Source organism: Callorhinus ursinus, unplaced genomic scaffold (assembly GCF_003265705.2).
Source record: "Callorhinus ursinus isolate GAN/ISIS: 27379988/994484 unplaced genomic scaffold, GSC_fseal_2.0 scaffold20, whole genome shotgun sequence".
In the NCBI taxonomy this organism is placed as follows: domain Eukaryota; kingdom Metazoa; phylum Chordata; class Mammalia; order Carnivora; family Otariidae; genus Callorhinus; species Callorhinus ursinus.
The window spans coordinates 4794940-4822550 of record NW_027397082.1 but is presented as its reverse complement, the minus strand read 5'-3'; the positions used below and the strand labels follow the sequence as shown (position 1 = coordinate 4822550).

At 43.7% G+C, this 27611-nt stretch overlaps 2 protein-coding genes across 3 annotated transcripts in view; one reads left to right on the top strand and one right to left on the bottom strand.

The window, feature by feature from the left end:
* The window catches only part of HSPA12A (heat shock protein family A (Hsp70) member 12A), a 155941-nt gene extending 155694 nt beyond the window's left edge, over positions 1–247 (bottom strand). For both annotated transcript variants that reach the window (XM_025881110.2, XM_073904139.1), the window contains exon 1: positions 111–247. In XM_025881110.2, coding sequence (XP_025736895.1) covers positions 111–113 — 3 coding nt within the window. In that variant the 5' untranslated portion in view covers positions 114–247. The remainder of the gene's footprint in view (positions 1–110) is intronic.
* On the top strand, positions 76–26031 carry ENO4 (enolase 4). The gene is made up of 14 exons (XM_025881111.2): positions 76–276; positions 5644–5772; positions 6547–6737; positions 9392–9537; positions 11430–11599; positions 11693–11824; positions 13429–13482; positions 14716–14769; positions 16852–17019; positions 19186–19311; positions 20622–20817; positions 22436–22503; positions 23036–23153; positions 25326–26031. The coding sequence occupies exons 1-14, from the start codon at positions 112–114 to the stop codon at positions 25475–25477; spliced, it is 1869 nt and encodes a 622-aa protein (XP_025736896.1). The 5' UTR covers positions 76–111; the 3' UTR covers positions 25478–26031.
* The last annotated feature ends 1580 nt before the right edge of the window (positions 26032–27611 follow it).

The window sequence follows — 27611 nt, the reverse complement described above, 5'->3', positions numbered from 1 at the left end:
GCCTCGCGAGATCGGGGGGGGGGGGGGGGGTTCTCATTACGTTGCCTAGCGACGGGCAGGACGCTCGCAGGCCCCCAGGCTAACCCCAGCTGTAGCCTTAAATCTCCTACCATGGGAGAAGAAGGCGGCGGCCGTAGCTGTGGGACCACTAGGGAGCTGCAGAGGCTGAAGCAGCAGGCGATGGAGTACTACCGGGAGAACGACGTCCCACGCAGGCTGGAAGAGCTGCTCAACTCCACCTTCTACCTCCAGCCTGCCGACGTCTACGGGCACCTGGTAGGGACCTGGCACAAACACCCTCTTCCCTCCAGCCCCTCTCCCCCCGCCCCACGCTGCGGCAACGCCATGCGCCTGCGCCATAGAGTCGCGCACGCGCGCCGCCGCCGCGGGCTCGGGATCCGTGGTCTTGCTGGGAGGCGACCCTGAAGGAAGAAGCGGTGTGGAAACTTGGGCGGGAGGAATCGAGAGAGAGAGAGAGAGAGAGAGTGGTGGACAGGAAGCCGCTAGAGGAAAGCGGGGTCTAGGCGCGTTCGGGGCCGAGCAGGCTCCCTCGCTACCTCTGAGCCGGTCCGCCTGGTTGCCAGTTCTTCTTAAACACCTTAATACCGCGTAGCTCAGCTTACCAACCTGCAGCGGCCTCCGTTTGACCACGGATAAGTGCCCTGGCATTTGCCTCAGCTTGGCCTCAGCCCACCCTAGGCTTCATGCCCAGCCCGTTCTCATTGCTTCCAAGTCTCACTTTCAAGCCTATGCTCTCCTTGCAGTGTGCACCCATCTCATCCTGAATCCCTGTCCCCACCCGACCAGCTGCTACCCAAACTCCCAAATTCACATCAGTCTTGCCCGTTTCGCCTGAACTATTTGTCCTCGAGTGTTCCTAAATCATTTCCTGCACGTGATGAGACCCTCCCTAGGCTTGCGAGCTTCATGGAGAGCAGGGGCCTTTTCCTACCACCTGCCTAGCCCCTGTGCTCCGCACAAGATCAGGCACATACCTTAGCCTTAGGCAGTGAGCAGTTGAAACAAACAAGCGTGTTCTCATTCCCAGATCCGTTAAGTACTAGCCAACACCTTCCTACTGGAAGGCAGTGTGGTTGGGACAGCAGAGTATGTAAATGCAGTGAAGAAGCACGGTGTGTTTACAAGGGTCAAAACCAAGCCTTCTTGAGGCAGTTGATATGGAGAATGTTCCATGAATGTTTATTTTCCTTAGTCATGGCCTATAAGTGAAAGTTGTAGGTTGGGGCGGGGTGGGGAGGGATGTGCTGAGCTCCCAGTGCTATGTGATTTATGTTATTTCACTTAATCTTTAGGACCACTGGGAGGTAAAAATTATGATTTCCGTTTTACAAATAAGGAAACTGTGGCCCAGTGAATTTAGATGATTTTCCCAAGGGACACAGTGAATGACAGTGACAAATCAAACCAGGTCTGTGTCCCTAGTACCAAGGAGATTGCATGGTACATAGTGGACACTCAAGCACTTATTTGTGGTACAAATGAATGAATGTGACTCTGACTTCCGTTCTCTTTCCACTGTCTCTTACTAGATGAATTCTTTTAAGTTAACTAGTCTAACTTCTTCATTTCACAAAGACACCAAGACCTTGTCTCACAGCTACCTAGTGCAAAAGTTAAGACTAGAAACTTGGACTCGGGTCCCTCAGTGTAATGTTCTTCCCAGTCTACTAGGCGGCCAGGACTTTGGTTTGTACAGCTCTCTGGGAGCTTGGTAAGGGACAAAAACCACTGTTACATAAAATAACTGGAGTAGTAGATAAGGTGATATGTGATTGTGCTAGACTGAGGGACAGATCACTGTATGCCTGTCAAAGGAATTCAGGGGTAGGGAAGATCCCTGTAGGCTGTAACGTCTGAGAAAGTTTTGGCTTGGACTTTTTTTTTTTTTTTTAAAGATTTTTTATTCATTTGAGACACAGAGATAGATAGAGAGAGAGAGCATGAGCAGGGAGAGAGGCAGAGGGAGAGGGAGAAGCAGGCTCCCCACTGAGCCAGGAGCCTGATGTGGGGCTCGATCCCAGGACCCCGGGATCACGACCTGAGCCGAAGGCAGACGCCCAACCATCTGAGCCACCCAGGCACCCCCTGGCTTGGACTTTGAAAGATGTTCAGGAATTGGACTGGCAAAAAGACAATGTCCTTTTCATTTTGTCACTGTGTGGGTTTTGGCCATCAGTATTTTCATTTAGTTTCTCCCTCTATCGAGCCCAACCTGAATCGTGCTGCCAGAGCAGGATTCCTAATCTGACCATCATTCCTTTGCTCAGAAACCTCTTGTGGCTCCTTACTATTCCCTAAAGCCTGAAGTTCCTCCCTTCCCTCCCCCTGGCTTATCATATTCCTTTGTATCTGCCCTTGACTTCTCCCCCTTGTCTGCCCAGTGAAATACTACATATTCTCCAATGTTCAGCTCAAATGCCATTTCTTCTCTGCTTCTGTTACATACTAGAGGAACTGAGGTAATGAGGAAGATCCTTGGGGGCAGTAGCAATACGATTTAGTCCCTCATCATAGAAGTTATGGTTGAAAGAGTTTGAGATTGGGAGTCAGGCAGACCTGATTCTATTCTTAGCCCTGTCACTTAGTAGCTGTAGTAGACGATTATACTGATGTTCCCTAATGAACCACACCATCAGGGTGACTGGTCTTATGTAAATCTCTCCTACACTGACTTGGAACTTGGCCCTATGACTTGCTTTGATCAAGAGCACCTCGCCAAGCATGATGCAGACAAAGGCATGGTAAGTGCTGCCATATTGAGGTTTGTAGTATTGAAACACTCCCTCCTGGGAGCCAGTCGTCATGTTGCCAGGAAGTCCAATTACCCTACTGGAGAGAGAGATCAAGGTATAGAGGCTCTGGCAGATGTAACAGCTCCAGAAAATCCTGTGAGAAAGACATGCCCAGCCAGCCCATAGGATGTTCTGACCTTCCTGGCTGAGACACTAAGACACATGAGTTAAGTCATCCTGGATACTCTGGACCCAGTCAAGTCTCCAGATCGCGGAGTCTGAATCGGAGACCCCAGGCAAGACCAGCCAAAAGAATTACTCAGTTGAGCCCAGGCCAGATTGTAGAATCATGAGTGAATAAATGGCTTCAGCCACTAAGTTTTGGAGTGGTCTGTTACTAAGCAGTGAATAATTAAAACGTTGGTTATTTTACCTTGTACAATTTTTCTGGAACTCAGTTTGCTCGTCTGTGGAATGGAGATGATACGATTTACCTTACAGAGTTGTTTTGAGAATTTTATGACATAATGTATACAAAGTTCCCAGGGATGTGTCTGACACATATTAGTTTATACAAGATTTAATTTATGGAATCCTAAATATGCCAGGCACTGTAGTCTGTGATACAGCGATAAACAAGACACAGTCACTCCTTCAAGGCACATATTAGACACTTAAAAAATGTTAGTTCCTTTCTCTTCCTAACATAATATTGTACATTGTGGATACTCATTGCTAGTTATTTCAAATTCACTATAATACACAGCATGTAAGCTAGATAATATTTTTCTCTCCTGATTCTATCTAAATTCATTGAGGTACTTACTCTGTAACATATAAACCATCATCCTTAAAATATATGGATGGTTTGTGGTGCCTGGGTGGCTCAGTGGTTGAGCCTCCCACTCTTGGTTTCAGCTAGGGTCATGATTTCAAGGTGCTGGGATAGAGCCCAGTCTGGGGGCTCTGCACTCAGCGGGGAGTCTGCTTCCCCTCTCCCTCTGCCCCTCCCCCTGCCCACACACACTCTAAAAAAAATAAATAAAATCTCCATATATATATATGGATGGCTTGAAAATTGACTTTTGCTTTAGTTGTGCGAGGGCACCACCTGTGAGCTGATGAGTAGTAGATGACCTATTATGTAGGTTGAGGTCATTGGATTTTGAACTCAAAGATCAGAGACCTGGTCTGTAACGAATGCAGATAAAGAGCCCAATACAATCTGGCGATAAAAAGGTCAAGGGTGTGCCTTCACCTTCCCTTCCTCCGCCTACTCTCCCAGTTCCTGCTCCTCTGTGTAGAAACGCCATCTTGAATCTTTTTACCCAGGCTTTTTGAGTGGGCTTTGTGCTTCAGTTTCATTCTCTTCCCTCTCTTTCTTGGATCACTTCCAAATGGCTTCTGCTTTCCCACATCAGTGAAACTGCTATTACCAATGTTCCAACAACCCTCTTTGAACATGTTCTGGGAGTAAACTGCTGGTGAGTGAAATATGGCCTCTGCAGAAGCCTTCACCATTAAACTATCAGATGCCTTGCGGGGAGGAATAAAAACGGGCCCCCAGAAGGTTTCCAAAGTTTGCATCACAGCGTTCTAGAGACCAGCTGACTTCCATATCTTGGACAGCAGAATGGGTTAGGGCCTGCTAAAAAGTGACATGGGGTCTCTAAGAAATGTATGTGAAAACATTCCCAAATGTGTCATGTTTGATGGACAGTTTGCTTCCAGATAGGAGTCTTTTCAGAGAAACTAAGTAATAATTTTCAAACAACTATGCTCCTCCGTTGGGTAGCTGGAATCATCTAATTAAATCAAAGGTGTTTGTTTCAAAGTAAATTAATATGGCTAAGACTCCAATCCTGAGTTATTTTTGTTTGTTTGTTTCTCCTCCCTTAAATTCATATGTACTACAAATTTCACTCTGAGGCACCATCACCAAAACAGAAATGGAAGACAACATGGCAGATGGAAGATTATCTGCTTCTGGAATAGCCCAAGTTAGTGTGGGCCTCATATTCCTGACTTATAAAAACAGGGAGTATAACCACATTCCTCATGCTTATTTTTCTTCCTAAAATGCTATGGATTTGAAGGTAGACTTCATGCTATGAATGCTATGGATTTGAAGGTAGACTTCTCCCTTTCCCCCATCAATTGATAGCAGTTGACATGGATTCTGGAGTCAGCCTGCCTAGAGGTGAATCCCAGCTCAGCCAGTTTTATCTTGCAATCTTGGACAAACTATTTCATCTCTCTATACTCAGTTTCCTCATTTGTAGAGTGGAGCTTTTTAAAAATACTACTGATCCCATAGGGTTGTTATAAGGCATAAATAATGTGGGTAATACACTTAAAACAGTGGCCAATATAATGATATATTCTTTAAAAAAAACCTTTAAATATATGTTTTAGATGCTTTACAGTTTTATATTTTGTTAGATACTATTCTGTAAAATGGAGAAGTTTATTTGATTTCTAAAATTATATTGTGGGTTTATGTCATTTAAAACTTTTTAAAATAAATCTATAAGAATAAAAGACTTTTGTTTTCCTTTTTTATAACTTCATTCAAATGTTTCATTTGGCTTATAAATAAATTCACATTTTATAATAATAAAAAGAAAGAAATGTATTTGAGTTTCTGCTGAGAGTTCAAAAGAGAACAGATTGTTCCATATCCTGGAGACTCCACATCAGGTTAATCCAAATCTCAGCATGTGAGGGCAGGACAGTTCCCACAGAGTTGCTAGCCTAAAGCACCCCTCCCTTCCCGCATGAGGAGGACACTCAGGGAGAGGTTTAGTAGAAACTAGAGCAAATGTGAATGACCTTTTAAAGATAAATTAGTCATGGTATTGTAATTTTTGTTTTTTTGTGCATGTTGAAGGCAAACTGCTTTTCTAAACTTGCAAAGCCTCCCACCATATGCAAAGTAGTGGGGAAAAACGTATTGGATGGACTGGGGCTTCCAACCCTACAAGTGGAAATATTCTGCACCATTCAAAATTTTCCCAAGGTACGAAGCAGCTTAAATGTGTTCTTTATTGTGTCCTGCTTCCATTGCATTTATTAGCATTTATTGTCTAAAGTGTAGAAAATTAATGTTTTGAAATTCAGCATTTGTGAAATATACACATACACACAAGTTGTAGGTAGTTGTGTACATAAAGCATGAACCATAAAAGCAAGCATATTGCTTTATTAGGTTTAAGTGCAATATTGGTAAGACATGACATGCCAGCCTGAAGATGATCCAAGATGGAGAAGTAGGGCAAAAATAGTTTTAAAACTCGGACATCATTAATGTGATGAGTTCTATAAATCTATAGGTATGTTTATAGATTCATATGTTTATATATAGACTTATATAGATTTATAGATATGTGGGCTGATCTACACAAAGAAAAATTCATTTTCATAATTGTAATAATTCACTTTAATTGCTACATATTTGTTAGAAATAATTTTGCTACAGTCTCTGGGAGGCAAATAATTATGATTAAGTCTGTATCCTTTTAGCTATTTATTGGAGAGGTAGTGATAAAAATGAAGTTCAATGTAAGATTTTTATAAGTGTATTTTAACAAGGTGATAATTTTAAATGTTCCCTGAAGTTAGGTTCCATACAGTTTCAGCAGTTATAAAAATATCTCAAAGAAAATTATATATTCTCATTTTCCCTTTGAAATTGGTGATAAAATATCATGTGCCTTAAAAGCTGGATACATTCAATTTCTTCCTTTCTGTAAGAGGGAGGGGAAAATGCAGAACACGTTTATATTATTTTTAGAACATATGTTCGGTGGTGATCTCAACGCACTTTGAAGTCCACGAGAACACTCCGCCCGAGCTGGCGGACGCGGAGCAAGCAGAAAGGTCCAATGCGGTCAGCACGGCTGTGCAGTGGGTCAATGAAACCATCACCGAGGAGCTGCGGGGCCTGGCGCCCTTCAACCAGGCTGAGGTGGACCAGGTGCTCAGGTAGATCTTGAGCTTGCATATGAGAGTGTCCAGTACAAATAGTAGCTCTTTTCTTTTTATTTCACCCACCAATAAAACAGGTCTGTCATATCTAGAAGGTACAGTCAGGAAGTTGAGTAAGAAGCCTATGTGAAAGCAGTAAAATGCACTCTTCTGAAAACCTTGTTTTTAAAATGTTCCTGTGTGAGGCCATGTCAGGCCCCTCCACCTCTTTTCCATGCGTAGGATTCAGTAAATGTTTCAATAGTTTCTCAGGAAAAGCATTAAGTTACGAATCCAGATGGTGTCCTTTCTGTCCCCCAACCTCATATGCCACCTTTGAGGGCTTCATACTCTTTCACGGAGTCCCAGTAGGTGATGCTTATGGTCAGTCCTCCAACCACAAACTGGTTTTCCATGCTTTGCCCACAGGTTGACTTTAACACGTGAAAACCAAGGAAGTGGTTGCTAGGGCTGTGTCAGGACTGTTCAGTGCCCAACCAAGGAAGGGTTAGCATTACTGTTCCTTTTGTGCAAGTCCAATGCCACAAGCCTCTTGGCCAAACAAAAGTCAACTGGATTCTCTCTTTCCCTAAGGTCCACCACTTGCTTAATTATACAGAACATCACATTTTAGTTTGCTTCAGAGTTGGATCATAACCTTTATAAAAACACTTTTTCAAATTGTTTTTGGTTTTCTGTTTTTTTTTCTTCTCATCTGCTGTGATCATATTCCTAATTTTATTTCCCAACGTAGTTTTTCCAGACCTTCTATTTTATTATATTCCTTTTCTCCTGGAATTTCTCTTCCTCAAACCTCCCATCTGGACTGTTTCCTCTCTAGCCTACTACAGAGATGCTTTATTGCCCTCCTACTTCCTCAATCCTATATCTTCCTCTTTCTTGACTTGCTGGATTACATCCTTTAATTATTTTTTAAATTTTTTCTTTAAATTCAATTTAGCTAACATACACTGTATTATTAGTTTCAGGGATAGAATTTAGTGATTCCTCAGTTGCATACAACACCCAGTGCTCATCACATCCCGTGCCCTCCTTAATGCCCATCCCCCAGTTACCCCATCCCCCCATCCACCTCCCCTCTGGCAACCCTCAGTTTTTTTCTAGAGGTAAGAGTCTCTTATGGTTTGCCTCCCTCTCTATTTTCATCTTATTTTATTTTTCCTTCCCTTCCTCTATGCTCCTCTGTTTTGTTTTTTTAAATTCCACATGAGTGAAATCATATGGTATTTGTCTTTGTCTGACTCACTTATTTCACTTAACATAATACCCTCCTCTAGTTCTATCCATGTTGTAGCAAATGGCAGGATTTCATTCTTTCTGATGGCTGAGTAGTATTCCATGGTATATATAAACCACATCTTCATCCATTCATCTGTCAATGGACAACTGGGCTCTTTCCATATTTTGGCTATTGTGGACATTGCTGCTATAAACATCAGGGTGCAGGTATCCCTTCAAATCACTATGTTTGTATCCTTTGGATAAATACCTAGTTGTGCGATTGCTGAGTCATAGGATACTTCTATTTTTAACTTTTTGGGGAACCTCCGTATTGTTTTCCAGAGTGGCTGCTCCAGTTTGCATTCCCACCAACAGTGTGGGAGGGTTCCCCTTTGTATCCTTGCCAAGATCTGTTGTTTCCTGAGTTGTTCATTTTAGCCATTCTGACTGGTGTGAGGTGGTATTTCGTTGTGGTTTTGATTGGTATTTCCCTGATGCCGAGTGATGTTGAGCACTTTTTCATGTGTCTGTTGGCCATTTGTATGTCTTCTTGGGAGAAATGTCTGTTCATGTCTTCTGCCCATTTCTATTAGATTATTTGTTCTTTGGGTGTTGAGTTTGATAAGTTCTTTGTAGATTGTGGATACTAGTCCTTTATCTGATAAGTCATTTGCAAATATCTTCTCCCATTCTGTCGGTTGTCTTTTGGTTTTGTGGACTGTTTCCTTTGCTGTGCAAATGTTTTTTATCTTGTTGAAGTCCCAATAGTTCATTTTTGCCTTTGTTTCCCTTGTCTTTGGCAATGTGTCTAGCAAGAAGTTGCTGCAGCCAAGGTCAAAGAGGTTGCTGCCTGTGTTCTCTAGGATTTGGATGGATTCCTGTTTCACATTTAGGTCTTTCATCCATTTTGAGTTTATTTTTGTGTGTCCCTTTTGGGACTTCTCAAAGGTTTTTTTTTTTTCTTTTTTTTTTTTCAACTATTCATTTTAAGGCTTCCTTCCCACCAAAAAAAAAAAGGGAAAATGAATTCTTGCCCATTATACTATATATTTCACTGTCTATTCTTGACTCATTTTTCTTTTGATGGTCATTTATTCAAAAAGAAAATCCAGTAGCCCTTAATCAAATTATATATTCAAAGTTTACTTTAAATATATAAACAAATAAGCTCAAATAATTAAAAAAAAAAAAAAAACAAGCACCTAAAATCTTTAAACCTTTATTTCCAGGCCAAAATTAATTTCAGCTCTTGAACACAGTTTTGTAACAGCATCATTATTTTGGGACCCTGGAAAGTTAAGCTGATTTGTTTTTAAGTAGCTAAAAAGGCAGAGTTAATTGTTGAAACATATTGAATGGAAGTCAGCACTGAAACTGACCAAAATTATGAGTGATATTCACTGTAAAGCCATTATTTTCTTGCCATGAAGGACATTCTTTGAAAATAAAGTACGAGAAGACAAAGAGAGGAGAGACCTGGAAAGGGGCCTGGAAGACCCAGCAGTGCTCATCCCTTCGCCTCTACCACCACCACCACCTCCTCCTCCCCCAGCCAGAAAAAGGGGACAAAAGCAAGGTCAGTGGCTCCTTGCAGAACTTTTGATAACTAGCGTGTGAGGAAGAAAGGCTGAAGCTCGGACTATCTTTCCAGTTAGAGTCTTTTTGCTGCAGACCTAGGTTAGGCTCCCCACCCCCCCGCCCCCCCCCCCGCTGCCCCGGGTACCGTCCACCCTCCAGGCCACTTCCTTGCTCGACGCTGCCATGTTGGGCAGGCAGGGTTTTGCTCCATCCCACCCTCCCTTTTGTTTGTAAGGAAAAACTATTGCTTACCCAGAGGTGAGCACTTACTGAGCAAAGTGCACTGAACAGTGACAATGCTGGGGACAGGGAAAAGGAAAGTGGCATGGGGGACCTTTAACTGCCCCCCAAAATATTCATTAGCTCATCAAAAGCCACTCCATATTATAAAGATTAACGATATCCTTTGGTATGAATAACCAACCTTTTCTCAGTCCTATTAATAACATATTAATAAAAGTTTTCTTGGGGCGCCTAGGTGGCTCAGTCTGTTAAGCATCTGCCTCTGGCTCAGGTCAGGATCTCGGGGTCCTGGGATTGGAGCTCTGCATCAGCTCCTTGCTTCTCCCTCTGCCCCTCGCCCCTGCTCCTGCTCTCTCTCTCTCTCTCTCACTCACTTTCTCTCTCTCAAATAAAATCTTTTAAAAAAAAAGTTTTCATTGGAAGATTTTGCTCTTTTAAAGCAAATAATCAAAGTTATCATGGCCCTTTGTTCCATGCTTTCCAACATATTGTGAACTTCAGCCCCTCTAGTATGTTAATTCTGGAGCTGCTGCTAGTATTGTAAATAGAGTTTTATGTTTTTCCAACAGGCTTCTTGAGGGCATGAATCATGTCTCATTCAATTTAGCACCACCAGTGCCTAGCATGATGCCAAAGCACGAAGTAAACACCCAATAAATGTGGGTTCCCTTGAATAAGAAAGCACCAGAACCAGGAAGGGGATCAAAGAGACCATGGAGACATGGTTTCTTATTTCCTAGATTCAGATGCTGAGGCCCAGAAAGGGAAGGAGAGTCTCCCAAGGCAAAAGAATCGTGTAAGACCAATCTCCATGAACGGGGGGATAGCCACTGCTGAGTTACAGCTAGAGATCCGCAGAAGGTATCCGTTTGGCGGTGGCTGCTGCCTAACAGAACTTGGAGCGTAAGAGAAGGGACGAAGGAGGAGGGGACAGTTTACGACGTGTGATGGGGTTCCGTGCCTATTCCACTTGGCTTACCTGCCTGACGCAGGCCAGCAGCTGGGGGAGGGGCACTAGCCATTGACAATGGATGGCGTGGCACCTGAGCAGGCTGGGTGGCTGGGAACAAATGAGTGTGAAAGGTGGGTGAGGCCGAGGGTGGATGGCCGGATCTGGAAGCCATTTCTAATACAACGATGCATCTGTTTGGGGCTGGCCAGCAAGGTTACTAGTCAGACACACACGCATGAAGAGACGTGTTCAACAGAAAGCTGGGTACACAGGCGCTATGGTGGGTGTAGAAAACAAAGGACTTGGAATTCAGACTCCAGATCCTCTTCATTCACTTTCTGTTGGATATCGGGCAAGTCTTTTGATCCCTCTAAGCCCTAGTTTACTTCTATGTGAATGTGGGATAACAGTACCTGCCCTATATGATTGTCTAAGGAGTTAATATTGAATGTCTGAAAAGTTCTTGGAGTGGCAAAATCCATGGCTACAAATGATTTGAACATTCGGGAGTCGTAAGCGAAGTCACACAGAAACTTCTTCGGGGGTTGAGGTGGAGAACATGTTCTCCCCAGCCTCAGTTTCCCCCCTTTCTTTACTCTGGGCCTTCACATCTGTAAGCAAAGCGTCAAAAAATATAGTTTTATCGTAGTCAAACGTCCTCAAAAGGAATCTTTTATCCCTGTTTTTCCCTCCAGGGAGGAATGATACTTTTACAGAGAAACCCATTGTGCCTCCAGAACCCGATGAACCTGTACTGAATGGCAGCATGGCCATAGGGGCCGTGTCACTCGCCGTGGCCAAAACCAGTGCCATCCTGGACAATAACCCCCTCTACTTAAATATTGCATTACTGAAGCACCGTCAGGTCAGTATCCATTGCATTCCATTACAAGGATCTGTGAGTATCTCAACACCAATGAACTGTGTTTCTTGTTTGTCTTGCTTTTCCCTCTTCCAGGAACAGCCCACAAAGCTAACTGTACCTTTGCCCATGGTGTCTCTGGTCAGCTGCGGGAAGTCATCACCTGGGAAGCTGAATTTAATGAAAGAAGTGATTTGTATACCCCATCCTGGATTAACAGCTAAACAAGTACCTTCTATTATCTCACACCACTTTTTCTTTTCTTTTTTTTTAAGATTTTATTTATTTATTTAGAGAGAGAGCATGAGCAGGGGGAGGGGGAGAGGGAAAGAGAGAATCTCAAGCAGACTCCCGGCTGAGCATGGAGCCCAACGTGGGGCTCGATCCTAGGACCCTGAGATCACGACCTGAGCCGAAATCAAAAGTCAGACACCCAACCGACTGAGCCACCCGGGTGCCCCTCACACTACTTTTTCTAAAAAATAAAAAAGTTAATAATAATAATAATATTCCATCATCGAGGATTCTTTAGTGTAGGTTCCCAAGGCTTATGACACCAAGGGAGGGAGAATTAAACATAAAATGAAAAAAAATATTTTAGGAAATCAGAGAAGCAGGAAAAAAGCAAGACCTCAAATGCAAGGGGCACATTTAAGCCACCTTCGATCTCTGGTTCCCTTCAGCACTGACTCGTGCCGGTGACTCACCAAGGAGCCCTGGGTGACTTGGCAGGCTTGATAGTGCTGGAAAGCTGTTATCTGGGGGAGTCGAGGCATCTTTATTTACTGGCCAAGGCACTGTGGTGGCAGCAAGAGGAAGCTGGCTCTTTCCTAAAAGCCAGTTCTGTTCAGGAAGAGCTCCAGGGCCAACCAGACTGCCTGGCATGGAAGAGAGGTTCAGCGCATGCTTCTAGAATGAAGGAATCCTAAGTTGCCTCTTTATACTTAGGGTGTGCTAGTGTGTATATTGTTCTTCACTGGCCTGAATGAGCCCATATGCCTCTTTAAATCTTCATGAAATATTCTACCAATTAGGCGTTAGGAAGAACTTATGTTCATGTTCTGTAGTGGATGTTTTCAGAAAAAAGTACAGGAAGTTCCATCCCCTCTGGTAATACATTGAGTGATATTTTTAACCTAAGCTAGAGAGAATCATTTTTTTTTCTTAAATCTCAAGATAATTTCTTCATGATAGGAATTCTTTTTTAAAGAAAATAACCATTCCCTCATGATGTACTGATTGTGGAACACTAGCAATTCATAGCTGGCTCACCATCTGTCAGATCATGTTCAGACCCTAGCACCGGCATCTTTCCTGCAGTTACTTTCTGTTGTGCTATTCAGGTACCAGAGTAGTTGGCATGCCATCCTTTATTTGTCTCCATATGCAGATCCCACAATCATCAGAACATACTTTCCTGTTTTTTTTTTAAGTGACAGCAGCTTTATACTGATTCAAACACTGTCATGCAGAATCCCTTGGTGACCTATGACATGTATTGCAAAAGGGTTGGTCAAGAGACTATGAAAGACAATGAAGCTGAGTTGATCCAACCAACTGAACCAGTCAGTCCTGAACAGTGAAGAAAGGATACTGAGAAGAGCCTCGTTCATATACAACCAAATAAAAATTGAGGGCTGAAGATTAACATTTAATCTTCTGATTTTGTAGACCACATCTAATCTACTAACCAGAATACCTTATCAGGGACCCTATAAATATTCAGTTAGAAATAGCCAGTGTGTGCTGTAAGTTTTTATATTTAAAGTTTCTAGACTACACTTGTGGAAGATCATCGTTATTTTACTAGATCACGGTTATTTTACTTACAGGGCGTGGAGATGCTTCTGGAAATTCAGAAACAAATTAACAGAACAATTGAAACGGTATGTAAAGAGAATCTATGGTATCTAATTGCTGATACTGACACCTCCTAGTATACAAATTATACTTCATTATGAAATTAACTCAATATTGTTGTTATTGATATGTAAAATGTATTCATTTGCCTTAGGTTTTTCACATGAGCTAAGCATATACGTTCCTTCATTGGCCATGGATCCAGTTTCTGATGGCACTTAACAATCTCATCAGCTGGCTCTATGCTAAGATCATCCCTTAGGATTTGCAAAGAAAGGATTTGGTCCCTAGGATGTGCGAGGCAGTTTAGTGTAATAGTTAAGGCACAGGCTCTGGTGTCTACTTAGAATCCCGGTTGGGCAAACGGGAGCCTTTGGCCAGGCAGCCCTCGATGGGGGAAGCCACAGCAGCAGGACGATGACAGTATGAGTCCCTGGTTGTGCCCGTGTTTGTCTTGTTCACCACTATATGTCTCCTGCCTTGCACATTGATTTGCTTCCCAAGCGTGGTATTTTTACCAGGGGATAGAAAGTTCAGCTGACTCCACAGTGCAAAAAAGCAGGAGAACTGTATTTGCAGGTAGTCAAGTGTGAGCCCTGCTGATTCTTGACAAACATGCCCCAGTTTACAGAGCCAGGAAATGCTGGGTATTAAAATGCATCCTTTAAAGGCTGAATCTTTGCTCCAGAACGCTGTCAACACCCCACATTGTGGGTACTGAAAATGACCAATCATCTTTGGAAAGTATCTTTGCTTTTCATCTCAAATGACATTACACATACCAGATTCATCAGATTTAATGACCTTTGGTTGTTTCCAGAAGTCAAATCCACCCTGCGGAGAAAGTGTTTGTACCTTAACAATATTTAAAACAATATTCAAAACAGTCTAAAGGCAGATCCCACAGTGGTGTTGCTCCCTAAGGGCAAGGAGGGAATGTCATAGGAGTGAAAAATACTTTATTTATATGAGTAGAAATGCATTTCTATGAATGGAGGCAGAATATAAGGATGAACTAAAGGGAACACGTACCTGAGTATGAGAAACAGTTTGGAGTTTTTCAAAATCAAGAGGGGCTGGTATGGTCCCTACGTGTTGGGGCGGGGGGTTGGGGGGGGTGTGTGGTGTGTGTGCGATTCACAGTGTGACTGGTCAGGCCCCAGAGCAGTGGACAGGCCCCAGGACCCGAAGCTCTGCTCGCTGCTGCAGGCATGTCTGAAAATGGCAAGTGATTTCTCTCTCTCTTTTCTGTCCTGCAGCCCCCTCCAAAAACAGAGACCAAAAAAGGGCATAATGGAAGCAAGAGAGGTCAAGTAAGTTTATGTATTTCTTGACCACACTTCAATATGACACAATTCATTTATGTACTCCCTGCCCCTGTTCCAACCCCAGTCACGGTGCTCCAGGAGCAGGGCTAATGCACTCGGAAACTACGCAGTGATGCTCCTCCAGGAACACTAAACCCGATGACCCCAGAGCTGGAATGTCATTCTGCGCCACCCCCCCCCTCCCCCGGCCACAGGTTGCCGGGCCAGCAGTTGTCTCTCTAACGGACAGCTCAGAGGGTGTGCAGAAGCATTTATGAATCCAATATAATAGATTATAGTTGAAACTTGATAGGTGAAGTGTTGGGGAAGGTGAATCTCTGCTAACCAGCTGAAAGTCATATTGATTTTAATCTTACCCCTACCAAGTAAGAGAGAAACAAAAGGCACAAAGTGATAGCCATTTCTTTCTTCGGGTACTGAAAAGGCACCCAAGCACCATTTCAGATGAACCATTCCCGGAGCTCAGATTTGGTCGGTAGCCTCAGACAAACAGTTATTGTCCAAATTGGCCAGGGTGGCTTCAAGAGCCTTAGGAAACCACCTCTACCTGATCAGACAACAGCTTTGGTGACTGTGGGTGCTCAGGCAGATACACCTCTTAGATGCCTGAACTTTCAACAATATAGTTGGAATAACCAGTAAGAATCATGGAGACAATGCAAGTGGCGATGGGGCTAGTAGAGATGAAAAGTTAAACTCCTCCTCAACACTGGGAGAAAGAAACCTGTGAAAAAATACACCAGAAAGTTAAGTACCTGACGGTTGTATCTGTTGGGATGAGCACAGGCTCTAAAGTTAGACCCTGCAAGAGAGTCAGGGCACGATGACCGAGCAACCAAGTGTCAGCGACGTCCGCCTCATTCCAGCAGGTTGTCCTGTGTGTTCTGAGAAACTCAGACCAGGATCAGCCCTTCCCATGATCAGCTTTCCTACTTTTTTTTTTTTTTTTTCTGTTAGAAACAGATTAAATGGTAGATTCTAGGGAAGCAGCCACTACCAGTTAAGAGGCATGAACTCTGGAGCTAAACTTCCTGGATTAAAATCTGTTCCAAGTTACTTACCGCTCTGTAAAGTGGGATAATAATAGTACCTGCTTCAGGGGGTTGATGTAAGGAGTAAATGTATTTATGGAAAGCCTTTAGAACAGTAACTGGCATTTAATAAGCTCTAAATAAGTGATGCCTTTATAGTTTAGAAGACTCTCACAAAACTCAATTGATACACAGCAGTTTCCCCACCTATTCCTTTGCCAAATAAAGGGTTCCTGTCTCTGACATTAAGAATGTCAGATGGTTCTTATAATTAACTAGTGTGATCAGCAGAGAAATGGGATATTTCTACCTAGGTTCATGTTTGCCCTCAAGTTTGGCGTGCATGCACACACACACCCTTCAGAATCACTGATACTGCTTCAAATGTGTTATAATTCATAGTGGCAACTTATGAGGAGGGCACGTCAGGGCTGACCTTGCACCAGAAACACATGGCTGCCTTTCCGTGGGCTGCTCTGGGTGCCAAACCTTCTTCCGCTGAAATCCATCCGCAGTGCTGCATTGTTTTAGCAGAGATCTTCTACCCTTATTCAAATAAAACCTTTCCTGAAGGAGGGTTCCCTGTTCACACTTAGATTCTTCAAAAGGAAAATAGAACACAGGAAAGAGCAGGTTTGGAAGTGGATGGAGGAGGACAGAGGTAAGGACAGGCGGGACAGACATTTACAAGGACAGCCTGGAGTTCCGCCCACTTCGGGGTTGCGGCTCAGGGCAGCCTGTGTACAGTGACACAGCTGATCAAGACATTATACAGCACACCAGAGAGACAAGAGTGTTCCCAGGTCAAGCCTGAAACCGTGGAGGTAGGAAAATTACTCCAGACACTTTGGGCAATCATATGCCCAAAGGTCATGCAGAGATGAGGGACACCTGGACATAAGGGTAAGGCAGACTCAGAGGACCACATGTTTAGAGCGCTGTGTCGGGTTATCAGCAGTGCCTAGTTTATAACCAGGAAGCTCCAAGAACTTCACTGCTCTATATTTATATGCATCATTTGCTTTCGGTCTTATAGCAGCCCATCATTGGCAAGATGTCCCATCTTGGCTGTTTGACCATTAATTACGACACCATAGAGCAGCCGCTGATCCTAATACAAGGCATCTGTGCGAACCTGGGGCTGGACATGGGCACAAACCTGCACCTAGCCATCAACTGTGCTGCACATGAGCTGATGGATTATGTAAGTTTCTGCTCCAGGACACTTACTTTTTTGTTCGGTCCTATTATTTTTAAATTAGAACTCGAAAGAAACATGTATCTGAATATTTTCCAAACAGATCCTATTGCTTTTATTAATATTGTGTGAGGGTTCCACATATAAATGGAGTCGAGAAAGCCCAGTTAGCTAATGACCAGAAAATAACATAACCATGTAAATTTTAAAAATTAACAGAAAATGTCAAAATAATTACATACAGAAATTCTGTAACAAAAATTGCTAAAATGGGTTGCTTACATTGCAATTGTGAGAGCTATTGAAAAATAACAAACTGGTATGTTCCGCTGAGTTCACTCATTTGGTTGGTAGATGCTGAATTTGTCAAGCATGGAAAATGGATCCGTTGTAACTGGAACTTGGTAAGCCCTTCTGGCCAAGTAAGTGGTTCTGAGTTTCTGCTGTGACTCACTTTTTAAATATAAAAATATTTCCAAGTTGTTGACATTTGTGGAGAATATTTTTTTATCCAATTAAGCCCATCCACAGTGTTAACCACAGCCTGGGTTAGGAGGACAGAGCTTTAGCGATTAAACTTCACCCAGAGACGACACCACGTGGGGGCAATTACTTAAAAAAGAATGGAAAACGGGTTCATTTCTTAAAAGCTGCAGTCCTCACCTCCTTAGGATAACAGAGCGGCAGTTAACCTTTCAACCTGGGAAGCTGGCATATTCGCAAAACTGATAAAAGTTGTCTGTCTTCTACACATACTTCCCTTTTTCGAATACACAAATGCGGAGCCTGTGTTGTATACAATGCCCAGCGTGTTGACAGACATTGTGGTGACTTGGTAATCAATGTCAAATTCAGGGGACATGGCCAAAGACAACTCCGCTTTAATTTGCAATTCTTTTAACTTCAAAGGGAAACTTGAACAGCATATAAGAACCCTAAGTTTCAGCTGACTTCTAAGCCCTTTTAACTTTTCTAAAGATACTACACGCACGAAGGCATGTTTAATGTAATTTCCTATTCTCCACATAATGATTGGTTCCTAGACATACTATTACGAAAAATAATTGCATGTTTTCATCAGCAACGTATACCAAGAACTATGAATATACTGACTGCTAGTGCTGCCTGGAATGGGTATTTTTTGCTTATATTCAGTGAAATGTATTAGCTTGATATCAGATAATTCTTACAATGTTAATTCAACGTCATTAGCATTTCTTTACTGACAAGATAGGATTTTCAAGGTTTTGCAGTAAAGAAACTAAAAGTTCTGGCTGCTTTTTAATCTGAGAAAAGTATAAAATCCTTTCAAGTATGGATTTCTTTGGAACCTGCTCAATTCCAATGGAATCCATTCCATTGATAGCCATAGCAGGAAGGCGTTAGCAAACCAGTCATTCTGTTCCCTCCTGCCTCCTTCCTGGTACCTGAATAACCCAGGGGCCATCCCCCGACACAGACTTGGAAATCCGTGCTAGGTTTTGCAGAGACGACACTCGATCCTTTAGCCCCGTTTACTGCCATTCTTGATGACGGGGGTGCTTTCCAGACTTCAAATGAATGGAGTTGAACTAGAACTCCTTCGGAACCACATGGGTGCTGGTAGAGCATGCACACTACCTGAGAAGGAGATGCCTTCACATGGGTCACCGGGCAGTTCAGAGTGGCTGTTCGTATCTCCAAAGCTTCGCCCTACTTTCAAATTTTAGGATATTCGCCGTACAGGAGACCAGCTGTTTGTTTACTGTGAGCGGAATGGTAGTGGGTTCTGGTGAGTGGGAAGCTAGGCACTGCTGTCCTGCTTTATAAATTCATGTTACCGCCCGAGGATCCCAGCAGCCAGGTAGCTGGCCCGTCACAAGCCTAAGTAAGAAATTAGTGCCCCGCTACTGTGTACCTGGTCTTTTGCGTAGAAGGCTTCATCTGAAGTCCGTGGGAGGAGCTCCATGGGGCATGAAGAGGAATGGTGACTTCATTTCCCCAGGCTAATATTTAACAGATATTTAAACAAAAGTACACAGATGTCTCATAGGAATACGGCCCAAAAAGAACATGTACAATCTTTCGTAGGCAATGAATAAACACGAATGGGAATCCAGCCTTTCGCCTTTGAGGAATTCCTCATTTATCTTTATTTTGTTATTGTTGTATTGTTTGTATTCCGCTTGCCAGAGTAGAGGAAAGTATGAAGTGATGCTGGGAATACACAAAAACGCAGCGGAGATGGTTGACCTGTACGTGGATCTGATCGACAGGTTCCCTTCAATTATCGCCTTAATCGATCCTTTCAGGAAGGAGGTAACGGGATTCACCTTGAATTTTATAACAGCACAGAGCAAAATCTCATTCTTTTGGCTTGGTCGCTCGAAACACTGCCATCTGGGCTGGGGTGGAGGGGCTTTTCTTCAGCATAGGTGAGGGGGGCACGCAGTAAGCAAACACAGAGCCCAAGCACGACGGCCTGGGAGTGTGCCTGTGTGCAGAATGAACAAGCTCTTCCCGGGCACTGGGGCGGGGCAGGGGGGCGGCCCCCGTGTTTTCACGAGCAGCCTGGGGACAGCCAGCCAGCCACTTGCCAGTGGGCCCGTCCCACGCCCGTGCTAATACGACCAGAAACTTGACCTCGGCTAGGCCCCGTGTGCCCAACCTCCACCCACTTACCACACACGCAGGAAAGTTGCAAAGCCGGATTTTTAAAAAAGGTTCCAGATGGTGAGTTTCTTCCATCTCTTGGAGCTACAGCATCCCATGCTGTAGTTGTTCGCATGCCGCAGCAGGCCATCGCTCTCCCTAACACTCGGAGACTCCAAAACTTAAATTCTTGGCAGTACGGCGTGGAGAGAACCACTAGATACACTGAACAGACCCGCCCTCTCGGAGACCAGGCCCGGATTCGAGGGTGGGGCCCGAGAAGAGAGCTGCCGTGCTCGGGGTCCCAGCGCTTCGCTGCGCCCCGGCCCCGCGCCTGCAGAGCCGCGGCCGAGCTCCTTATCCTGTCGGCCTCCGTCTTCCAGGCCTTGTCCCCGGGCTCTGGCCTCAGCTGGTTTTCCTTTGGCAAGATGGCCCGTGTTTGGGCTGCTCTAGTGGGATAGGTCTGAATCTGGTACAGAGGCGTGGGAGACTTTGTAGATCATCAGTTAAAAAACACTGAGTATTTCATTTCATGGGATGGTCTCACCAGGAAAAACGAGAGTGCTGAGGAGGAGAGCCCAGAGCCCCCCCAGGCTCATTTCCTTCTGTTGTCTGTTCACCAGAAAGAACAGTAGAATCTTCTGGCCAGCCAGTTGTTAGTGGTGTTATGGATAATTCAGTGGGTAGGAATAGCTTGGGTTCAAAGGACTTCCGAATCAATGTGGAGCATTTACTGTGTGTTAAACATTTTATCCATCAGATCTTTAAGCTCAAATTTAATCATTTGAAGTTTCTGTTGAATGAAGCTAGTTAATTCGTGTGGCTGTGGTTCAGGCATCATTCAGCCGCAGAAACAACAGAAAACTGTTTTGTGGATCTCAGAAAGGTGTTTAACTCCGAGGAGGAGCTGTAGGGTTCCTGTTGTTTTGTGACATGCTTAATCCATTGTAACGATCGGCTCTTAAATATTTACCCAGGACTCTGAACAGTGGGACAGCATCTGTAATGCTCTTGGTTCCAGGTGTTACATCATTGCAGGAGCTGCATCCAAAAGCATTTCGAAACTTCTAGAGGGTGGTGACATCAGCACCCCCAAATCCAGCGGGCTGATCATCAAACATACCAACCAAACTACGATGTCTGACTTGGTGGAAATAACCAATCTTCTTGACAGTGAGTAGAAGTATAGGTCTACAAGACTCATAAGGAACTTAGCTTGGTTACACAAGGAGCCAAAAAGATGCAGTTTGTCAGTTAATAAAAAGCATGGTGTGAATCTTGGAAGAAAAGCAGATTTCCAGCCGTTTGTGAGAGCTCTACTACTGGGAGACAATTTGCAGCTATATATAGCTCACCGATCCACTTCCCAGTGGTCCCAACAGCAGTCCCAGTCCAGGAGCGCCCCCCTCAGGGGGAGCTGCCTCACAGGTGTGGCTGAGGACAGTGCCCTATCAGCTTCACACCACAGGACAGTGATCCCACTCTCCCACCCTGAGCTCTTAAAAATTCCTCACAAGTTTCAAACTCTTTGCCAGTGTGAGGTCTGTGAACATGCTTTGCCCTGTACCATTTACTCAGCTAACTACTCCTGATCCTTCACGTCTTTCCTTAAAGGAAACCTTTTCAGATATATGTGACTTTCCTGGCTTCCCCCACCCCTACCTGCTTGCTCTGAAAAGCCCTCATAGCTCCCTGTACTTTCTCTTTGTAGTACTGGCCACAATTACATGTACGAATATTTAATGTCTGGTGCCCCCCCGCCACTGGACTATAAAGTCCCACGAGTTCACAGGAGTCTTTTTCAGTGCCTGAAACGTGAGTAGGTCTCAGGAACTAGGCAGAAGGCTTGTCTAAGACCTGGAGCAGGGCTCAGAGCCAGGCTGGCGGCCAGGGGCCTGAGCTGGTGCCAGAGAATGTCATGGAGTGTGCCTGTGTCCCTTGTGCTGCAGACGGCCCAGGTGAGGGCCCAGGGAGGGCGTTTCTGTAGGTGATAGATGGGAGGCCCCAGCCCTGGCCTTTCCTCCAGGGGCCACCACTCAGCAGGCATGCTGTCACTCACCTTGGATTGCTACTATAGCCCCTGCCTCAAAAACACCAAACACCGTCTCTGGAGAAAGAACCTTGGGGCTGGCATTCTTTGTAGACGTGGCAAACTTCCAAGGGGTTCTGAGCTCCTCAAATTTGGATTAAGGACCATCAACACTGCTCTTCTAATAAGTTAACATTCAGAACGACAGATTCCTTTGAATATAATTCTACATGATGAATTGCGAAATCCAATAAGGCTTATCAGCTCCCCAAATGATGCCCTTGCACCTCTCATAGGTGCACACTTTTCTACAGTGAATATGGACAAGATGGAGTCATGTCTTACAGCTGTGGTCCTAGAAACAGGTCAATCTAATCTGAGCATTTTCCCCTTTAGTGGTCCTAAAGGTCTTACAATTTATGGTATCTTAAATTTGATGAAATTTGGCATTCGTGTAGTATTTAGCATCTGAGCTACTGCAAAGAGATAAACAGATAAAACCAGGGTAGTAAAAATACAAATGTTTAGGTCAGAATTCTCTGGTGGTCAAATCACTGACTCTTCACAGGAAAGTTATAAATCTTGGCAAGTTTTAAATTTTGGTTCCAGAGGCTCATATGTGTGTGTGTGTGTGTGTGTATTTGTATTTATATGCACATAAACACACACACATATATACGTGTGTGTGTGTATACATACACATGCCCTTATGCTCACTGTTTCTATGCCATCTAAACCTGAAAAGAATTCCTCTGCTCACAGGTAAGAAGCACATCGCCATCTTTGGAAGTACAGAAGGAGAGTCGTCTGATGACAGCCTAGTCGATTTGGTAAGTACTGAAAGCTGGTCAATTGCAGAATTGCCAAAACACTGCTTTTATCATGAATTGGTATTTCAGAGAAATGCAGTCTTTGGCGGAGAAAGTCATGTAACCTTTTATGAAATAGACTTGCTTCCTCCCAGACAGCTACCTTTTGCAAAGAGCTAATCTTTGAACTTTTAAAAAGAAGAAAAATTGAAGTCCTGGGAAAATGATGAGCACACTTAAACGGCTGGGGTGTGCACTTGCAATCTTACCGCCTAAAATGAAGCAAGAAAGGCCAGACCATTCTCAGATAAAATCAGCATGCTCACATGACTAGTAAAGCATCTGATATGTAGTCATGCTGTTTACCTTTTGCCACTCTCAGTTTGCAAGCAGGCCACCTTACCTACATAAAGATAGAATACAAAGTTGTAAGAGAAAAACCAAAACAGCACAGTGCCAGTGCCCTTTCTCCCTAAAGAACTGTTTGTATTTTAGCAAAATGTTGAGTTCTTGTTTAATATCAATTTTGTCCCCCCACTCCTACCCCCCGAAGGCCATCGGACTTGGTGTCCGGTTTATCAAGTTGGGAGGTCTTTCTCGTGGCGAGCGGGTGACTAAGTACAACCGCCTTTTTACTATAGAGGAAGAACTTGTCCAGAATGGAACACTGGGTACGTGCTGCTTCCTTGTTTTGTTTTCACTTAGCCATGAATAAGAGAACAAAGATTGGAAGAAGGGGAATAGGAGACCCTCGGCAGGAGGGCAGGGGAATCCAAAGACCATAACTAAGTGCTGACAAAACTAGGCTGGCATTTGCCGCAATGTGCATTGTTTTCTTAATGGATTATCTATTTACCTGGATGTTTCAAACTCTCGCCCTTCTTCTTGATGAATAAGCTGCATGGTGCTTTTCAATAGAATTAATTGATTGGAATCTCCAAGCCTACCTTTTGTTATGGTCCAAATTATAGCTAAGGTCTCTCTGACAGCCCCTGAAAAGCTAAAGGCAGATGTTATCCTGACGATTCTTGAAAACAACTCCTTGTACTTAAGCAGACGGCATGTTAAGTTTAACGTCATAATAAGGCTGTGGTCTCAAGAGAAACGAACCAATCATTTAGGAAGTCAAACCTCTGCAAATTTGCATGCATAGAAGGCAACTTGTGTACTGGGTAATTGGAGAAAAATACCCCAAAGATGCATTTTTACCCTTCACAGTACTGTGATGGCCAAAAGCAGGTGCATAGCACACAGAGATATTTAAAGAGACCAAGTTATTGTCTTTGTAATTCTAAAAATAGTTTGCATTTTAGGATAAACAAATCACTACGCTGGGAAAAAAGTGTTTAAGTAGTGTTGACAAAGTATGAAATTTTCTTGGATGCTATACATGAAATCTATTAAATGATAAACGTATTAGGGCCTGTAGTGTAGGGCAAACCCGTTCTTGCATATGACAGCAAGGAAGTAGTCCTGTGTTGGGCCCCAGGATATACATTGAAAAAATAAAGAAGCCAATAGAAATTGTAATTAGGAATTTGTCATGTTTAACGTATGTTATGACCTTGAAACACAACCTAAGCTTCATAGAAAATAAAAATATAATTGAGAGATCCTTCAAGAGCAATCAATAGTTAGTTTGTGTTGTTTAGTGTGTGACACAGGGCTTGTTTTTTCAAACAGGTAAAATCATATTGTTCCTACGTATTACCTGGTGGGTTTTTTTTTTTTTTTTTTATGTCATCCTGACTTGTGAAAGCCTTAAATTCCTAAATGGCCCATCACATTTCCAGCCAGACTTCACCACAAGAGAAACAGCTGCTTCCACGCATGAGAAAGGACAGTGACCCGCAGGCCCAGACCCTCCCTCAGGGCCAGGGCCAAGCCTTGGGCATTCTGGACTAGATTAACAGATTACAGGCATGCCTCATTTTATTGCACTTTGCTTTACTACTCAGACACTGCATTTTTTACAGAATGAAGGTTTGTGACAACCCTGCGTCGAGCAAATTGCTGGGCACCATTTTTCCAACAGCATTTGCTCATTCCACGTCTCTGTGTCTTTTATTCATTCTTGCAAAAAATGATGATCAGTGGTTCGCTGAGAGCTCAGATGATGGTTAGCATTTTTTAGCAATAAAGTATTTTTATTTAAGGTAGGCACACTGGTTTTTTTAGACATAATGCTATTTACTGCACACTTCACAGACTACAGCATAGTGTAAACATAACTTTTATATACATTGGGAAACCAAAAAATTCTCAAGACTCGCTTTACTGCAGTGGTCCAGAACCACACCGATGGGATCTCGGAGGTGTGCCTGTGATGAGAATTTCTCTGTCATTGGCCTGTGGTCAATACACCCTACTGACAGTGGTCGATAAATGGGAAGGGGACCAAGAACTGGAAAGACAGATCTCCCCACTGAGAGAAGTAGGAAATCCTGTAAAAGCTCAGCTATTAACTGAGCACTGTCACTGCCCACATGGACCCGACTGGAACTGAGTCTGCAGTCGTCCGCGTGGGAATGCTTAGCTGGCGATGGTTTGTACTCACGTAGTGGACTGGCCGCTCCTCTTCCGCTAAGCCTCTGCCCAAAGTCCACTGCACACCAAATGTTCCGGAAGGGCACCATGCAGACTGAGCAAAACAAGTGTACTGTACAGTTAACGTCTGAACAAAGTCAGGCCCAGTTTTAAATGGTCCTGGGACCTTTTCTAATGGTGAGGGGACGCCTCTGGGCAGTTCTGAAGATAGTCTCCTTTACATCACAGAACAAAAAACATCAAACTTCGCACCACTGGATTTTACACTAAACTTTATTGTTGTTGTTGTTGAGTAGGTTTCAATGGAGAACACACTTTTCCCTTGAATGACGAAGCTGAAAAGGGGACCAAGGCACCCGAGGCTGTGGCCACCATGGCTGGTGAGCTGCCCGAGCTCCTGGAGCCCGTCTTCCCCACAGAAGTGATGGAGTCATCAGCCAAAGCATGAGCGTCTTCTGGACAGGCCGGCTTTCGGCCACACCACTAGCATGAGACCCGCAGAACCCGTGTGTGTCCTCACGTTGGCTTTGCCCGACAACATCCCTAACCAATGTACTCTTTTTATTCTTGTGATTTCACTGGTAACGTCGATATGTCGTATTTCTGCCCGAAATTACACCTGTGAGCTGGGTCTTCCAGACATCCCATTTCCATGGGGATTTCGTTTGTGTACCAGCTCTCCTGTCCACTTGGGGGGCCACGACCTAGTAAAAGAGTCCAGTACCTCTGCTGCTGAGTGCACACTCGGCGCAGCTGAGTACTGGTGCCCGAAAGCACAGGCACATTTTTGTGGCCAGCCTCATACAGGAAGAAGTGTGAGAACTTCAGTTTTTTTACCAGCCAAACAGCTTCTTACTTCCTTACCCTTAATTCCCTTTTCCCTGATTCCCTCCTCTTTCTAAATTTTCATCTTTATTATATTACTTACATGCTTATGGGTGTCCTAAGATCCTTTTTGGAAAAAGAAGGTAGTATAAATGAATAAACCCATCAGTAAATGGATACATATTCTTAAGGTAATTAACTGCTCAATTATTTATGCAACAGCATCTAACAGGGGACTAAAAACGATCTATCATACAGGCTGACGAAGTGCCTCTCTTGTAAGCCAGTATCAGGGTTATAGAAGAAAAGTACCAGAAATAAATTTATTCGAACACATACCTATAGATATAATAATGTCCTACCGCTTTATATATTTTAGCTTCTCTGTTTAAAGTTACCATTTGCTTTCCTCCAGAATTATAAAAATTGTTATATACTGACCTGTAGGAGAGTTGCCTAAGTTGAGATTTCTGATATATTCTGTAAGTTTTTACTAAGTACACTGAGAACTTTTCCTTTTGAAGAGTACCCACAGGGAAACTTAATGGCCTCATGGTAAAGCCAGGGCCTTATGCTCATAGCAGTGATTTGAAATTGGCTCAGTGGCACATTCTCTCACAGCCCAGGGCAGGAGGACTGGTTGGTATCTAAGTTGCGAGAACTGTGTCTCAGTTTGTGGTTGCTACTGCCTGTCCTGGTGCTTAGCAACATATAATGGGGTATGAGAAACAGGAAGGATAATTCATTTTTTTTTTTTTTTTAAGAGAGAGAAAGGGAAAGAGAGTGTGGGGGGAGGGACAGAAGAAGAGGGAGAGAGAGAATCTCAAGCAGATATGGGGCTCGATCTCACAACCCTGAGATCATGACCTGAGCCAAAATCAAGAGTCAGGCGCTCAACCGACTGAGCCACCCAGGCGCCCCTGGAAAATTCATTTTAAAGGCAGGACGGACATGACTGGGTGTTCACGTAGCCTTTGCACACGTTCACACACACACGGAACAGGGGAGATCATTGGAGAGTCTGCCCTGGAACCATAACATGAATTATAATTAAATGAATGGAATCAGAGCAAAAATATACAAACTAAGTCAGTAACAAAATTATATTAACCAAAGGGGTCATTTATTATCTCAACCAGGTCAGGGCTTTCATTTCAACACAGGGCACAGCCCATCCACCTTTTCCTCACTCGAGGACTGGGGTCACCAACGGAGAGGGAACATTCTAATTTCTCAAAGTGATGAACACAGTTTCTACTTCTATCTTCTCTCTCTCTCTCCATACATGTATGTTAATACGTCATCGGTATAAAACATGTAACATACACTACATAGAAATTATTATCTATAAAAGAAGTAAAAGAGACTACTCTCTTTTACTCATACCCCATGTACATCAATGACGGTAGGACTGGGGAATGTTAGTGCCAGGAAGAAACTTCCAAACCAATCGAATCTGTTACATAAAGGCTGTCTGATGATCCTTCTAAGGTTAGTGATGACGACGGACAGCTGTCCCCTCTCCACAGAGTACTGCCAAATAAGCTGACGTTGTTCCATGATGAAAGCAATTCAACACACATAGAAAAATCATCCAGGATTCTGTAATATGGACTAGCCCTCACCTAACCTACAACCTTACGGTGGTCTGGAAAGATAACGAACCACCATTTGTACCTACACTATTCCATTTCCAACACATCGTGTGTTATCAAAGAAGGTGAGGAAAGCGGAGTTGCTGGTGAGTGACCAGAGCC